The sequence below is a fragment of the Sebastes fasciatus genome, chromosome 10, assembly GCF_043250625.1.
Source record: "Sebastes fasciatus isolate fSebFas1 chromosome 10, fSebFas1.pri, whole genome shotgun sequence".
NCBI lineage: Eukaryota > Metazoa > Chordata > Actinopteri > Perciformes > Sebastidae > Sebastes > Sebastes fasciatus.
Window position 1 is genome coordinate 34,621,974 of NC_133804.1, and position 16,414 is coordinate 34,638,387.

A 16,414-nucleotide genomic window follows, 5' to 3' on the forward strand; every position below is an offset into this window, starting at 1 on the left:
GCAAGCACGCACACACACACACAGGCAAGCACGCACGCACGCACGCAATGCCACTACACAGACACACATCCATAAGATGATATAAATGTGAAAGTAACTGATTACATTTGGTCCTGTTACAGTAACTAATAGCTGTCTTCATACTTTTATCCACAAGGTGAACTTTAAAGACCCGAACTGTTTACATTCATTGAATGTGCACCGCGTGTACGGAGGACCGAACCTGCCAAAATAAAAAAAATATAAATAAATAAATGACTCGATAAATTAATATATATTTAAATGTTGCAAAAATAATATCATAAATAAATGTAGTAATTCATTTATTGATAAATTGTGACATAAATTGATGTTTCTTTATTAATTTGCTTCTTTATTTATGAATCTTTGTATATAGTATTCCCTTATTTATTTACTCTTTTGTTTGAGTTTCCCCTTTACTACATATACTATAAAATGTATTTATACATTTTTGCATTTATTTATTTTATATTTATTGTTATTTATTTGTTTTGCATTTATTTATTTTTATATATTTTAGTTTTTTGCATTTATTTTTATTCATTTTATATTTATTTTTAAATGTATTTATTTATGTATTTATGCTTTTATTTACTTATTTATTTATGTATTATTTTCTTTTTACATTTCTTTATGCTTTTCTGCCTCGTTATGCAAACGAGCTGTCACTCAATGTGCGTCATCACGGGGTCAGAGTGCAGAGATGGACTTCATTAAAAAAATAAATGTAAAAAATAAATAAATAAAAAATAAAAGCAAAAATAAATAAATAAATTAAAGCAAAAATATATAAATAAATAAATACAAAATAAATAAATACATTTAAATAAAAAACAACAAAAAAAACATGAATGAATATGTTTAATAAATATACTGTATATACAGTATATAGTCTCACTGCAGTTTGTGAAATAGTCATGAAATTTAATCATTTGATTCGTGTACATAGACACGAATTTCCCTTTTTTTTCGTGACGCTCAGCACGACTTTCAACAACGTATTTTTTGTGCGTTTTCCTACGAATGTCCAGCAATGCGTGACCGCACGTGTCAATTTCCGCTCCAGTCTTTTCAAAATAAAACTACTAAGTTAGGTTTAGGAAAAGATGGTGGTTTGGGTTAAAATAACTATGGAAGTGGAGTAACTTAAGTACGAAAGTTACGTGACGAATAAATCAACGTTGACTTTTGGTTTCACACTTCCTGGTTCACGATTACGTGGATTACAACTTTACTTTTAGGTAGGTATAGCTATGAATGGTGTATGAGGTTAAAAACACATCTTTACTCTACTGCAGGACAATTTGATAATCACAGAAATGCCACGTTATTGTGGGTATTTAAATAATCAAATAAAGTCAGTCAATCAATGAACTCTAAAGTGAAGATTAAAATACTCACTAAAGCACCAAATACCTCCGACAACTAAAATATGGAATAACACAACACAAAGAATATGTGAAGCTGTTCACTAATGTGTGGAATTTAAGAACACAAATATAAAATGCATTCATCAACATGTGCAGAAAACACAGAAAGAACCACGAAGGAAACAACGAGTAAAATCTGAGCAGACGATGGCGTCTCCTGATGTGTATAAGATGTGTATCTGAAGCAGCAGATGAGCCGTTAGCTGGTGTTTTCACTGCCTCTGGTCCCTCAGTGTTTTATTAGCCGTGTAGTGAACATGATTACACGCTCTCATCCCTCCAGTTTATCTTTTATTCTTTGCTAATTGCTCCATAATAGAAGCACATTCATTATGAAAAGGCTGAAAATGAAAAGTGTCGGCACCACATCTGCTCCGGAGCCCCGAGCGTCTGTGAATACGTGTGAACCGCGCGGCCCGGCTGCTCTTCGTTATTATTACTATACAATTTCCATTATCTTATAATGCTGCGGAGATAAAAGCATTATAATCACCGAGTGGGGAATTAAAAAATTAGCACAAAGCTGCAGCGCCGGCGTGCTGCTGGTGTCTATTTGTGGCAGCGGAGAGGTGTTTTGTATTTCCATCGCAGTCACCTCCAACTAAAGGTGAAAATTGCACCCTGGGGGGAACAGCTTTGAGGGGGGTGGGGGGTGTAGATTCACCCCATCCTCTCTTTGTCTCCGTCGCCGTCGTTGGATCGTCCCCAAAAATCCAACAACTGTACCGTCAGAGCTGGTTAGAGTCTGCTGGAGACGACGGAGACAGAGACGGGCCGTCACGGCCTCCAGGGAAACTCAAGCTGCTGATAACCAGCAGAGAGACGACGATCATCTACCTGTTCAACACCTGTTCACACACGGACAGAAACGTGCCGGTAAACAGGAAGAGGAAACACAAACTGTTGTTTGTTTGTGAAATGTCAACATCAGCGCCCAGCAGCAGAGCTATGCTTCCGCCATTTTGGACTGAAAGAGACTACCGGATGCCAGTAAAACGTCCTCCTACTAAGAGACGTACAAAAGTAAAACTACATTATTTCTATTCTATTGTCATATTCTAGTGAAATTACCTGTGTTGAACAATAAAAATATTATAAATATACATACTATTATAACTATTTACTTACTTATTTACCTATTTATTAAACTTTTTTGCCCGGCCGCTTCCCAGAGGAGCATAATAAAACCATAATAATGTTAATAATTGACATTTTTCACATATTTTACTAATAATTTTCAGTAATTTTTCTGTCATTTTTAAAATATATTTTACTAATAATTTTGGATATTTCACTAATCATTTTCTAAATGTATCATTTATTTTTTCACATATTTTACGAATACTTTTCTGACATTTTTCAGATATTTTACCAATAATTTTCAGATATTTTTCTGACATTTTTCAAATAATTTTTCACATACTTGAAACAAATGTCTGAAATTTTTCACACATTTTACTAATAATTTCTGGAAATTTTTCACTAATAATTTACAGATATTTTTTGCATATTTAATGTATTAGTAATGATATTGAAGTTTGGACTAAACAAACCTTGTGAAGGTGTCACTTTGGGCTCTGCGTCATTGTGACGAACATTTCTCACTATTTTCACAAACCAAACAATCAATCGATTAATGGAGGAAATAATCAGCAGATTAATCAATAATGAAAATAATCATTAGTTAATAAATCAAAATGAGCTCCAACTCAACCAACTACAACAGTAAAATCCTACTTTTACATTAATTAATGAGTAGTAATAATAAAATGATAGAATATATAATATTACAGCAGTCACAGTTTTATACTTTAACTACATTTTACTGATTATACTGATGTACTTTTACTGAATGCAGGACTTTTACTGTAACAGAGTATTTGTATACTGTGGTATTAGTACTTTAAAGGATCTGAACAGCCTAAAAGGTTTTGATGAGTGGATTCAGAACTGGGTTCAGATTCAGTGAAATGCTGCTGATCCTAATCCTTAACACCAGTACAGTAAACAGTCAGGTGAGCTCTTCTCCTGTCAGGTGTACTACAGAATGTGATGCTGGTACTGAAGAAGACTCAGGGAGGATAATGAAGCGGGAGAGCTTTCATTAGCAGACTCACAGCGGCTCATTAGGAGGAGCAGGATGATGACAGGCTAACCGGCTGTAAACGCCTGCTGTTCTGAGCCGCTAATGGATCTGCTAACCTCTGATCTATCACTCAGGTGCACACCTGCGTTTACCTGCATTCCTCCTGCAAAGCCTCCCGCTGTCCTGTTAAAAAGTCACCGAAGCAACAACCGAACATGAAAATGAGGAGAGAAGAGGAAGTGACAGGTAGGAAGAGAACATGTACCTGTAGAGGAGTCACACCATCAGGTAGGAAGAGAACATGTACCACCTGTAGAGGAGTCACACCATCAGGTAGGAAGAGAACATGTACCACCTGTAGAGGAGTCACACCATCAGGTAGGAAGAGAACATGTACCTGTAGAGGAGTCACACCATCAGGTAGGAAGAGAACATGTACCTGTAGAGGAGTCACACCATCAGGTAGGAAGAGAACATGTACCTGTAGAGGAGTCACACCATCAGGTAGGAAGAGAACATGTACCACCTGTAGAGGAGTCACACCATCAGGTAGGAAGAGAACATGTACCACCTGTAGAGGAGTCACACCATCAGGTAGGAAGAGAACATGTACCTGTAGAGGAGTCACACCATCAGGTAGGAAGAGAACATGTACCACCTGTAGAGGAGTCACACCATCAGGTAGGAAGAGAACATGTACCTGTAGAGGAGTCACACCATCAGGTAGGAAGAGAACATGTACCTGTAGAGGAGTCACACCATCAGGTAGGAAGAGAACATGTACCACCTGTAGAGGAGTCACACCATCAGGTAGGAAGAGAACATGTACCTGTAGAGGAGTCACACCATCAGGTAGGAAGAGAACATGTACCACCTGTAGAGGAGTCACACCATCAGGTAGGAAGAGAACATGTACCTGTAGAGGAGTCACACCATCAGGTAGGAAGAGAACATGTACCACCTGTAGAGGAGTCACACCATCAGGTAGGAAGAGAACATGTACCACCTGTAGAGGAGTCACACCATCAGGTAGGAAGAGAACATGTACCTGTAGAGGAGTCACACCATCAGGTAGGAAGAGAACATGTACCTGTAGAGGAGTCACACCATCAGGTAGGAAGAGAACATGTACCACCTGTAGAGGAGTCACACCATCAGGTAGGAAGAGAACATGTACCTGTAGAGGAGTCACACCATCAGGTAGGAAGAGAACATGTACCTGTAGAGGAGTCACACCATCAGGTAGGAAGAGAACATGTACCTGTAGAGGAGTCACACCATCAGGTAGGAAGAGAACATGTACCTGTAGAGGAGTCACACCATCAGGTAGGAAGAGAACATGTACCTGTAGAGGAGTCACACCATCAGGTAGGAAGAGAACATGTACCTGTAGAGGAGTCACACCATCAGGTAGGAAGAGAACATGTACCACCTGTAGAGGAGTCACACCATCAGGTAGGAAGAGAACATGTACCACCTGTAGAGGAGTCACACCATCAGGTAGGAAGAGAACATGTACCTGTAGAGGAGTCACACCATCAGGTAGGAAGAGAACATGTACCACCTGTAGAGGAGTCACACCATCAGGTAGGAAGAGAACATGTACCTGTAGAGGAGTCACACCATCAGGTAGGAGAGGAGATCCTTGGCTGTGATCTCGCCTCCAGCAGCTAATGACTGAGTCAGTATTTATTATTAGATTCATTCTGTTGTTGTTATTCACATTTAATGAGAACTATGGAGGACAGAACCTGCCAAAACTAAAATTAAATAAATGAATAAAAAATTAATTAATACAAATTAAATGCAAAAAATAATAATTAACAGCCGGTCTTGGTTTTTGGTCGTCGCCATCTTGTTGTTTTTTTTGCAACCAGAAGTGACACCAGAGGATGGAGCTAAGTACAACCGAACGCTGAATAAGACATCCTCAGGTGACCAAATATGCTATAATCAACTTTGATGAACTGAAAAGTTCTAAGACGAAAACACGAACAACTCCCAGACCGGACAACGCCATGGTATCGACCTGTCAATCAGCAGGTAGCCCCGCCCTGAAGCATCCCCTGCTTTATGGTCTATCTGACTCTAAATGGGACCATCATTTACTAAATGAACATCATGCTGTATTGAAGACTTGAAACATAAACTCATGTTTACAATGTTTACTGAGGTCATAAATCAAGAGAGAAGTAGAAGCTCATGTTCTCAGAGACGTCTATAGAACCAGAGGAGTCGCCCCCTGCTGGCTGGTAGAGAGAACGCAGGTTGAAGACTCTTCAGCGTCGGCTTCATGTTTCAGATCCGGAGGTTGGATCAAACACAAGATTTGTGAAATAAAAAAACCCTTTAGATGTTTTGTAGACTCAGATTTTTATAAATACTGAATATTGTACAAATACATGGTACCGTTGTCTCTGGAGAATAAAATCAGTATGACATCATGGCCTATAAAACCCCAGAGCGCCCTCTGGAGGCCGACCGGCACGTAACAGCAGCAGAGAACCAGACAGTGTCAGCAGCCCTCTGATTATAAAACTAAAGAACAGAACCAGGACTCCTTCAGGCTCACATTTATAGAGATTCAGAAGAACCCGAGGACTCGAGGACTCTGTTTCAAGGACTCTGTTTCAAGGACTCTGTTTCAAGGACTTTTCATGACTCTTTTGTGTAAATCAAGGAGCCAAATTCTGCTTTTTTTCATGGTAAAAATACTGCTAAATTATATAAAACCTGTTCCAGCTTCTCCTCAGGAAGACACTTTAAATTCACAAGAAAATTACACAATTTAAAAAGAAATGATTTTGGGGTTTTTGAGCAGGTTTTTTGTACCGATATAAAACCCAGAGAATAAACCAGAGAGACGACGATGTGTTGTGACGTTAACCTCTCTACTCAACTTTGTGCGTCTTCCTGAAGCGAGTAGACAATGACTGATACTTTATCGTGAAAAATAATTTAAACTGTGGACTAATTTTTCTAGCTTTTGCTTTTAAAACCAGATTTCAGATTTTATTTTGCAGGGTTTGATGAGATTAATCTGAATGATTAAGGTGTTGAGGGACACGTGGAGCCGACGGTCCAGAGAAGAGAATGAGGTTTAATCCTCATCGTCTCACTCCAGCAGTAAATCCCTCGGGAGGTTTGAGATCAGTTCATTTATAAAATAAAAAATAAAAAATAAATGTTTTCAACAAAATGAATTTAAAAATACATTAAAAGAATATTTCTCCAAAATAAATATATTCCCATCTGGTTTCTCTCTGCAGGGTTGAGGTCATTCAGCGAGTCCACCAATGAAACTTTAGGACAACGGGTACAGTCATCATCATCATCATCATCATCATCATCATCATCACCAGTAACAGTAGGAAATGATCAGGAGGTAAAAGGTGAACACGTAGACGTTAGAAATAACCTGATTAATGTGTACATTTTAAATAGGATTATTGTCACACCAGAACATCTTATTGAAGGTGTTCAGGGTTAAAACCTGGACTGAGAAGGAACCAAAGAACCCAGCTAGAGATCAGATCAGATCAGATCAGATCAGATCAGATTAGATTCATTAATCAACAGATAATTATCAGTTTTGATTAATAAAAAATGTCATAAATTAGTTTGGCAACAGTTCCAGCTTCTGTTATTTGTCTTAAAGGATAGAAAACTGAACACCAAGTTACAGCAGACGACAAAAACAATCTCACCACAAGGTTATAATTAGCTGGAACTTTTGATCAAATGATGATCTTCATCATCTAAATGATTTTTTTACTCCGAACACTCACAGGACTTCCTGCTCATGTTGGCGTTAATATTTTGACAGCAAGTTCCATATAGAGCGGCTAAGTCCCGCCCCTTCCGGTGGAAAACCATGGGACTGTATTTCGGATAAAAATATGAACGTAGTCAACGGAGAGAGACAAATTCTTTTTTCTAATTGCTCCATGAATCACACGGATGATGTTTGTCAAGTTAAAAGATCATTTTACAAGTCCAGAAAGTCTTAGTTTGTCAGATGGAGTCGACCTCTAACAGCTGAATCAAGAGAATAATCAGATGAATTCATTAATAATGATAATCATTATCCTGCAGACTGCTATATAAGTGACTGGATACTTTGGTTCCTTCCTTTGAAATCAATCTGTCCCATTAATGTTGGATTAAAGATTTAATATCTGTTATCTGTTTATGAAATGCTGCTAATAAACCATCTGCTACAGTTCAGTTCAGCCTGGTTTGGCTTAGTTTGGCTCAGTTTACTTTGTAGAGAACAGAAACGCATCACGTTAATAAAAGAAAATATATTTGGGGACGTTTTTGAGAAAAAGATCTCAAAATAAAATCTCCAGTTTCTGCTTTCTGTGGTTCAACTTCTGTCTGTTCAACAGGGACATACTGTAAAAACATAATTAAAATAAAAACACCCCGCTCGCTGCTCTCTCCGTTAGATAAGATCAGAGTTTAGACCTCTTCACTTCAACAGCAGGAAAATAAAAACATCATGAGGAACTTTAGACGTTAGTAGTCAGTCTAGCAAAAATACTTTTTGTTTGCAGAGATTTTTCCTCCAACGTGGATAAAAAGCTAAAATCTGACGTTACAGTATGATGCATGTTTGGCAGATGGATTTAACATCTGTTGAAGCGTTCTTCTGCTCCATCCCTGCTCCGTCTCTGCTCCGTCTCTGCTCCGTCTCTGCTCCGTCTCTGCTCCGTCTCTGCTCCGTCTCTGCTCCGTCTCTGCTCCGTCTCTGCTCCGTCTCTGCTCCATTTGCACAATCCCAGTAAAAATAGACTTTAAGTTTGCAGGGACCAAAATGAATGAATGAAACCAGCTCAGGTTTGGCCATGCTCGTTCAGTTTGGTGTAACAGTCCGTCTCCGTCCAAACAGTCGACTCTTTAGATCCGTCCAGGAGGTTTTTTTATCAGTCTTGTTGAGTGTTTGTTAGTTTTATTATTGAGATGTACCTGACAGTAAGGAAAAGTAGTTTGTTTGATCCTCGGGGTTATTCAGCTCCAGGTTGCGTCCTGCGTGGGGATTAAATTAATCATCATTATGTCTGTTTGTACCATTTCTATCCGCTCAGTGCAGCAACATTTGGTTTCACCGATCCAGCTGAGGGTCAGTCTGCGCCGCTGCGTCAGCTAAAAGAAAAGTCTCCCCGGCAAAAACTAGAACCACGACGACCAGCGCTGGCGTAAAAGGATCTGCGTAGCACCACTAGATAAAAAAAAAAAAAAAGAAAGCCTCCAGGCGAAGTCAGAACCAAACCGACACCCGTACGTCGTCTACGCCAGGAGACACCACGGCGTCAGGTTCTGGTCACACTCCAGTTTGGTGTTGATGATGGTGACGGGAGCGCCGCTGATTGTCAGCTCCTGTCTGGACTCCACCTGGTGGCGAAGGTTAGTCAGCCCCCCCTCCGGGTCCACCTTAAACTGCTCCTACAGGGGGGAGGGAGGGGGGGAGACAGTGGAGGGTGTGTTGGGTTTAACAGGGTTCATCCATGGAGGGGAGGAGGAGGGTTATGATCTTCTAGAGTTGATCTGAGAGTTACAGCCGCTCTGTCAGAACTTACTGGACTTTTGCTGCTGATGTTTGCACACATTACTTGTATTATAGCGTTATTGATTATCCTCATATTGCTTATATTTTTATACTTATATTGCTCAGATTCTCCACTTTTAATTACTTATCTTTTATCTCATTCGTGCCTTATTTATTCCTTGTAAATGTGTGTATAGTCTTTCTAACACAAACAGGTGAGTTGTACCTGTTTCTGGGAGGCGACCCTCTTCTGGTCTCTCTTCCTCCAGGCCGAGTCGTGGATGTGGAGGAAGGTTTTATATCCTGTATTGATTCCACTCGGTCGGAAGAGCTGCAGAGAAAAACAACAAGAAGTCAGGACGGACGTCCCGTTCACCTGTCGGACAATAATCTGGAAAACTAAAACAAGATAAGGATCCAAACATGGTCCTGGTTTATCTGATGAAACTACTGCAGAGCTCTGGGAACTTTAAACGGACTACAATCGTTCAGTGTTCTCTGGAGACGTGTACCTGTAACTCAGCTTTTCTCAGTCGTCTGTAGAACTCGTCGTCCTCTCTGCCCCAACCCCAGAACCGGTTAGACATCCCGTTACACTGAAAAAAACAAAACAGAAAGTTAAACATTCTATTTTCTGTTTCAGAGCCAATAAAGACTGAAAACTGTTTGATGCAGAAAACCAGGTCTGAGTTGACTACAGCTAAAATCTCACCGGGTTAAACAGCTTCATCTAGTGGAACATTTAAATCATTACATTCATGTGATGTGAAAAGACTTCAGTATTTTCCACTGCAGGAACTTTAACCACATGTCATCTAAAACTTCAGGTTCTTCTGTGTGTCTCACTATTTGTATGTGTTGTTCGGTGGACGAGTGAAGTTAAGTGATTGTGGGACAGAGAAAAATAGAAGTCGTCAACGTGCAAATGAAATAAACGTTTGAATGCAAAATATTAAAAAGTGTCCGAACCGAAATAAACATTGGGACTAGTTCAACATCTGGTCTCCTCTCCCCAGGTGCTACCGGCTCATTTAGTTCTGTTGTTTTTTAATTTTTTAAAATGGTCTGAAAGTCCAAACCATCCAAATATATGGTTCAATTCGATCCGGACCTCTTTTCATCAGACCAAGGTTCTGCTGTTTGGTACCGGCGAGGTTTCACACCTGTCATTTTGGTTCAGATCAAACTGAACAGTCTGAAAGTATAAGCCAAACAAGGTAGGTGTGAAAGGGATGTGGAAAAGTGGAATCAAGTCAGTAGTACCATGTGGTAATGTTTCTTGGTGAGCAGCAGGATTCCTCCCACGTAGGTCTTGTAGTGGTACAGCGGGTGCAGCTCAGGTGAGGCCACGTGGAACGGCCCCTCCTCGGGGAACCCGTAGTCCAGAGCCTCGTTCAGAGGCAGCAGGTCCACGTCGTGCATCGCCAGGTAGTCCGTGTCGTTACCGCTCTCCATGTAGCCCACGTTGATCAGAGACGCTCGGTTAAATCTGAGACACGGAAACAAGACGGTCTAAGTTAGATTCATAGCAGTCTTTAAAGAACGAGTTACCTAAAATACAATCATTAAACAGCAGGATGCATTTCAAAACTGAAGCTCCAGGATGGATGGAATCCAGCTGTCTGTGACCCAACAACAGACTGGGAAGCTGGAAGTTTTACTGGTTATTTTGCAGGTTAACCGGTTCTGCGAGCCGCACGGCGAGCTTCAGTCACAGGCTGGATCAATATTGGAGTAACAGTTAAGTAATACTGAGAGAGATTGTGTGAACGTAGGCCTCATTTGAAGCCGTAGTACACAGTAAACTCCTCGAGGGTCGTCATGTTTATCTACGTTTATATGTTGTGCAGAATCAGAAGTTCTAGAGGAAGATGTTCTGGTATTGGTCGGGGATGATTTGTTCCCGTTCAGCCAAAGACGGCGTGTTCAAGTGAAAACAAGGTGCTTCTTAAATAGAACCACATCCTGCCACCCGGTGTGGCATGTTGGCAGGATGAGACTTGCAGCCAGAGGACATGTTCAAACAGAACATTAAACAGTTCAGTGAGATGATGTCCTCACCTGTAGTGATCCATCTGGTTGATGATGATGATCTTGTGGCGGATCTTCTTCTTGTTTAAGAACGTGTGCATGAAGGGAACGAACACCAGCAGCTCGTCGAAGCGTTCCCTGAAGGGGACGATGAGGGCCAGTTTGTGAGGACCCCAGGAGGGGTCGTCTGCTGCAGACGCCTGGCTGTCGGCCGGGGGGCAGGCCGGCGGCGGCGGTGGCTGCTGCAGCTGCTGCGGCTGGGAGGGGCGTCTGTCTTCACGCGTGGTGGCCGACATCTCACCTGAACAGCTGAGCTGCAGCCAGAGCAGAGAGACGAGCAGCAGCACCATGCAGAGGCCGAACAGCTTGTAGATGGTACATTTACCAGACAGGAACCTGGAGACACACACGAGAGACGAGACATATTAAAGACCAGGTTAAATACCCAGCGGCACATTTAACAGCGTACATATCACAAAGAGGAAAATAAATAACTCTAGAAAGAAAATAATAAAAATAAGTTTAATAGTAAACTTCACTAAAAATTACATTAAACGATCCAAGACTGAAAAATACTTTAAAAAAACAGCTGAATTAAACTTTAAAACTGTCCTGTCGGTCGCAGCAACCGAGAACATTTACAAAAAGTCTTTCATACCAAATGCAATAACTAAATTCATAAACACCATTCAAACCGGGGACCATGTCCGTTATTGTTACCTGTACTGTGCATGATGGGCTATTTATTGTATGTTTTGTGATTTACTATGAGCCGAAGGCAAATTTCTACATTTGTGGGCAATAAATATTACAGATGAAATAATAAATATGATATAAGTATATTATAAAGTTGTGTGGTCACACCTCAGGTTCCTTCACCATCAAGTTCAACGCTTTTTAAGACCTCAACGGAATATAATTTAAGACCCAAAAATGTTGAAACAACAATGTCTTTAGTTGAAAAGAGAGACACGTTATTGAGCCCTACTTTGGTCTTTAATGTATGAGTAAAATATACAAACACAAGACTTAATGTTTTCATGGCTGGCAATCTTGTAACTCCACTCTGACAACGAGGAACGAGACAAACGTCTCTTCCAGTGTTTAAATACTCAGAGCAGAGTGTGGGACACAGGACACAGGACACAGGACACAGGACACAGGACACAGGACACAGGACAGAGGACACAGGACACAGGACACAGGACACAGGACAGAGGACACAGGACACAGGACACAGGACACAGGACACAGGACAGCGGTTAGGTCACTTTTTTCAGTTACTATCTCGCATGTCTTTGTTCAAAACACAAAAGAGCCTTCTGATGATCTTGTGATGACATCCAGGAGGAAACAAAGCCTCAGTTTAGACAATCAGGTCCAGATTGATTCAGTCAGAGAGATCACAGTGTTCAGGATTCATCCTGATCAAACACGAGGGAAGTTAACATGATTTACATGATCAGAGGAGTTTCCCTCACACGTCATTACATCAAAAACAAATATCCAACATGACCTTTCACGTAATTTTAGACTCACTTCCCAGCAGATTTAAGATATTTGAAAACTAAACCAAAGTTTGAGAACCGCTGAGTGAAACATTGAGTAACAGTCTGGTTTCACTTCTCCTGTTGACGGGGAACTTTACACTTCTCACTTCTTCAGAGGCCAAAAAACTGTTTTATTACTTGAACTGTTAATAATACTTGATTTGTTTGCTTTAACACTTTAATTGATTACATACTTGTACTTCAGTTAAGGTTTTTTTTGCAGGACTTTTACTTGTAGTGGAGTATTTTCAGTGTGGTATTAGTACTTTTACTTAAATACTTCTTCCACCACTCTGTCTACTTAGTTACATTCCCCCACTGACACTCAAGATACTTTACTTCAGTAACAGTAGTAATACCACAGTACTAATACTCTGTTACAAGTAAAAGTCCTACATTCAAAATATTACTTAGGTAAAAGTACATGGACACATACTTTTACTACAGTACTGCTTTGACTTTTACTTGTAGTGGAGTATTTTCACAGTGTGGTAATAGTACTTTACTGCAGTAAAGGATCTGAATACTTCTTCTAGCACTGGTTCTATTATTGTGAATTAAAAGGAATAAGGTGAACATTGTGTAGCAGCTATGGCTGTCAGTAATATCACCTTTAAAATCAACAGAATAAAAACTAATAAATCATAGTTTCAATAATAATAAAACCAAATAAATAATAGTATATATAACAATAAAACCAAATAAATAGTATATATTATAATAAAACCAATTAAATAATAGTATATATAACAATAAAACCAAATAAATAATAGTATATATAATAATAAAACCAAATAAATAATAGTATATATAATAATACCAATTAAATAATAGTATTTATAATAATAAAACCAATTAAATAATAGTATTTATAATAAAACCAAATAAATAATAGTATATATTATAATAAAACCAAATAAATAATAGTATATATTATAATAAAACCAAATAAATAATAGTTTTTATAATAATAAAACCAAATAAATAATAGTATATATAATAATAATAAAACCAAATAAATAATAGTATATATAATAATAAAACCAAATAAATAATAGTATATATAACAATAAAACCAAATAAATAGTATATATTATAATAAAACCAAATAAATAGTATATATAACAATAAAACCAAATAAATAGTATATATTATAATAAAACCAAATAAATAATAGTATATATAATAATAATAAAACCAAATAAATAATAGTATATATAATAATAAAACCAATTAAATAATAGTATATATAATAATAATAAAACCAATTAAATAATAGTATATATAATAATAATAAAACCAATTAAATAATAGTATATATAATAATAATAAAACCAATTAAATAATAGTATATATAATAATAATAAAACCAATTAAATAATAGTATATATAATAATAATAAAACCAATTAAATAATAGTATATATAATAATAATAAAACCAAATAAATAATAGTATATATAATAATAATAAAACCAAATAAATAATAGTATATATAATAATAATAAAACCAATTAAATAATAGTATTTATAATAATAAAACCAATTAAATAATAGTATTTATAATAATAAAACCAATTAAATAATAGTATATAAAATAATAAAACCCAGTAAATGTCCAGCTCACCTTCTCTCCTCTTTGAAGTAGAGAGCAGGTTTTCTTCTGGATGAGTACATCATCTCTAAACACTGATCTCACCACAGTTTCATTAACAAACAGACTGAGACAGACTCTGAACAGAAAGGTGTTGATCCTCTTCAGGTTACTGTTCCATCCTCTTCATCACAACTCTGAGCTACCTGGAGCTACCTGTGAGCTAACCCTTCACTGCTCAGCTGGTCGACATGAGTTCAGCAGAGTAGACTAGTTCCTAACTCAGTTAATCCATGTTGTACCAGCAGCAGCAGCAGCAGCAGCAGGTTAACAGTGTGTCAGCAGTGTGTTAGCTCTCTGCTAGCTCTCTGTTAGCTCTCTGCCTCCTCAGCTTCAGCCCTGTACACGTCACACGTCTCCATGTAGCGGTGCACACACTCCTCCGCTCCGGGTTCAACCGTTACACCTTCATTTAAAGGTTCCGGTCAATGTGCGACCGAATGTCCGTTAACGGTTAAACTCGGGGAGAAATGTAGAAATGTCCCGTTAACACGACCAAACACCGACCGGAGGAATATTTAACGATTTTTACACGACGGAAAATAGCTGATTGTAGTGATGTCCGACCTGTATCTGAGTCCGAGTGGCAACGGCTGCTGTTAGTAATAAAGGTTCCTAAAAGGTTTCTTTACACACCAGTAAATATGGAGGACGAAGTCTGCCAAAATCTAGACAATAATTAGTCATTAATTAGTTGATAAAATGTGACATAATTTGATATTTCTGTTTATATTTTTCTTTTTTATTTCATTCATTTTTCATTTCAAAATGTATTTCGAACATGTAGAATAAAAAAATAAAGAAAATAAAAAATAAAGAAAAAGAGAATGATCGTACCAACAAGTGGACAGTCAGAAACAAGTATTTACATACAGTGAAAAGCGTAAGAAAAATAAATTGTCAACACTTGATGCCTCGATTTACATATTCGAAAAGGAGTGAGAATCTCCATAAGTAAATTATTAATTATTAACCAGCTTCCTTATTGAGCCATACATATACTCTAAATAAATTTCCTAAATTTGTCTAACTTTATTTATTTATCTTTGTATTAGTTCTTATTTATTTATTTACTCTTCTGTTCAATTTTCCCTTTTATTTATTTATGTATTTAATTGTATTCATTATTATATTAATTTATTTGTTTGCATTTATTTTTTATTTATTCATTTATTTTTAATTATTTATTTATATCTGCACTTATTTTGTATTTATTTTTAAATATTTCTTTATTCTTTTTTTATACATTCTTTACATATTTCTTTTTACATGTCTTTATGCATTTCTGCCTCATTATGCAAATGAGGGTGCTGTCACTGAATACAAATCTTACAGAAATAAGTAAATAAATGAATGAATTAAAAATAAATGCAAAAATAAATGAATAAATAAAGAATAAATAAATAAAAAAAAAAATAAAAAAAATAAATGCAAAAATAAATAAATAAATAAAAGGGAAAATTAAAGAGAGTAAATAACAAAATAATACAAATATATATAAATAAAGAAGCAAATTAAAACAAATATCAATTTATGTCACACTTTATCAATTAATTAATGCCTACATTTATTTTTTATATTATTTTGCTAAATGTAATGACATATTTATTTATTTATCAAGTCATTTATTTTTGATTTTGGCAGGTGATGAACACATTAATGCATCAATCATTAGAATACAATAATATAATACATATTATTCTGCATAATGAGTACTTTTACTTTTGGTACTTAAAGTATATTTTGATGATACTTTCGTACTTTCACATTTCTACACTGTGGTACTACTACTTTTACTGAAGTAAATTATCTGAGTACCAGTGGTGGAATGTAACTAAGTAGATTTACTCAGCGGTGGAAGAAGGACTCAGATCTAATAATACTCAACTACATTTAAAAGTCCTGCATTTAAAACCAAAAATAACTTTTTAATTTTATTGATTGCCTTATGTTATTTTTATTTTTTAAAAATCTAAAGAAGGACATACATGCAACAAACAAAACAGATCACAGCAAATAAACATAAAAATAAATAGTAATCATTATTTTCCACTTTATGAAAAGTGACTTTTGGAATAAAAGAAACAGTGAG

The 16,414-nt window shown here is 37.1% G+C and overlaps 1 protein-coding gene across 4 annotated transcripts; it reads right to left on the reverse strand.

The window, feature by feature from the left end:
* Positions 1–1,729: 1,729 nt before the first annotated feature.
* On the reverse strand, positions 1,730–14,921 carry b4galt7 (xylosylprotein beta 1,4-galactosyltransferase, polypeptide 7 (galactosyltransferase I)). Of its 4 annotated transcripts, none has more exons than XM_074649571.1 (6): positions 14,296–14,921; positions 11,150–11,515; positions 10,352–10,577; positions 9,601–9,684; positions 9,315–9,419; positions 1,730–2,299 (listed from the first exon to the last, which is right to left on the reverse strand). In XM_074649571.1, the coding sequence occupies exons 1-6, from the start codon at positions 14,346–14,348 to the stop codon at positions 2,285–2,287; spliced, it is 849 nt and encodes a 282-aa protein (XP_074505672.1). In that variant the 5' UTR covers positions 14,349–14,921; the 3' UTR covers positions 1,730–2,284. The 4 variants fall into 4 exon arrangements, with proteins under 4 accessions (XP_074505672.1, XP_074505670.1, XP_074505669.1 ...); XM_074649569.1 differs by lacking the exon at positions 1,730–2,299 and adding an exon at positions 5,688–5,826; XM_074649568.1 differs by lacking the exon at positions 1,730–2,299 and adding an exon at positions 5,886–8,985.
* Between the last annotated feature and the right edge of the window lie 1,493 nt (positions 14,922–16,414).

Excerpts from the sequence above, each read along its gene's own strand:
- b4galt7 (XM_074649568.1), bottom strand. The coding sequence starts at position 14,348 with ATGATGTACTCATCCAGAAGAAAACCTGCTCTCTACTTCAAAGAGGAG. Across the intron at positions 11,516-14,295 it reads TACTTCAAAGAGGAGAGAAG|GTTCCTGTCTGGTAAATGTA; the intron begins GTGAGCTGGACA and ends GTGTGTCTCCAG. Across the intron at positions 9,685-10,351 it reads CCAAGAAACATTACCACATG|TGTAACGGGATGTCTAACCG; the intron begins GTACTACTGACT and ends TGTTTTTTTCAG.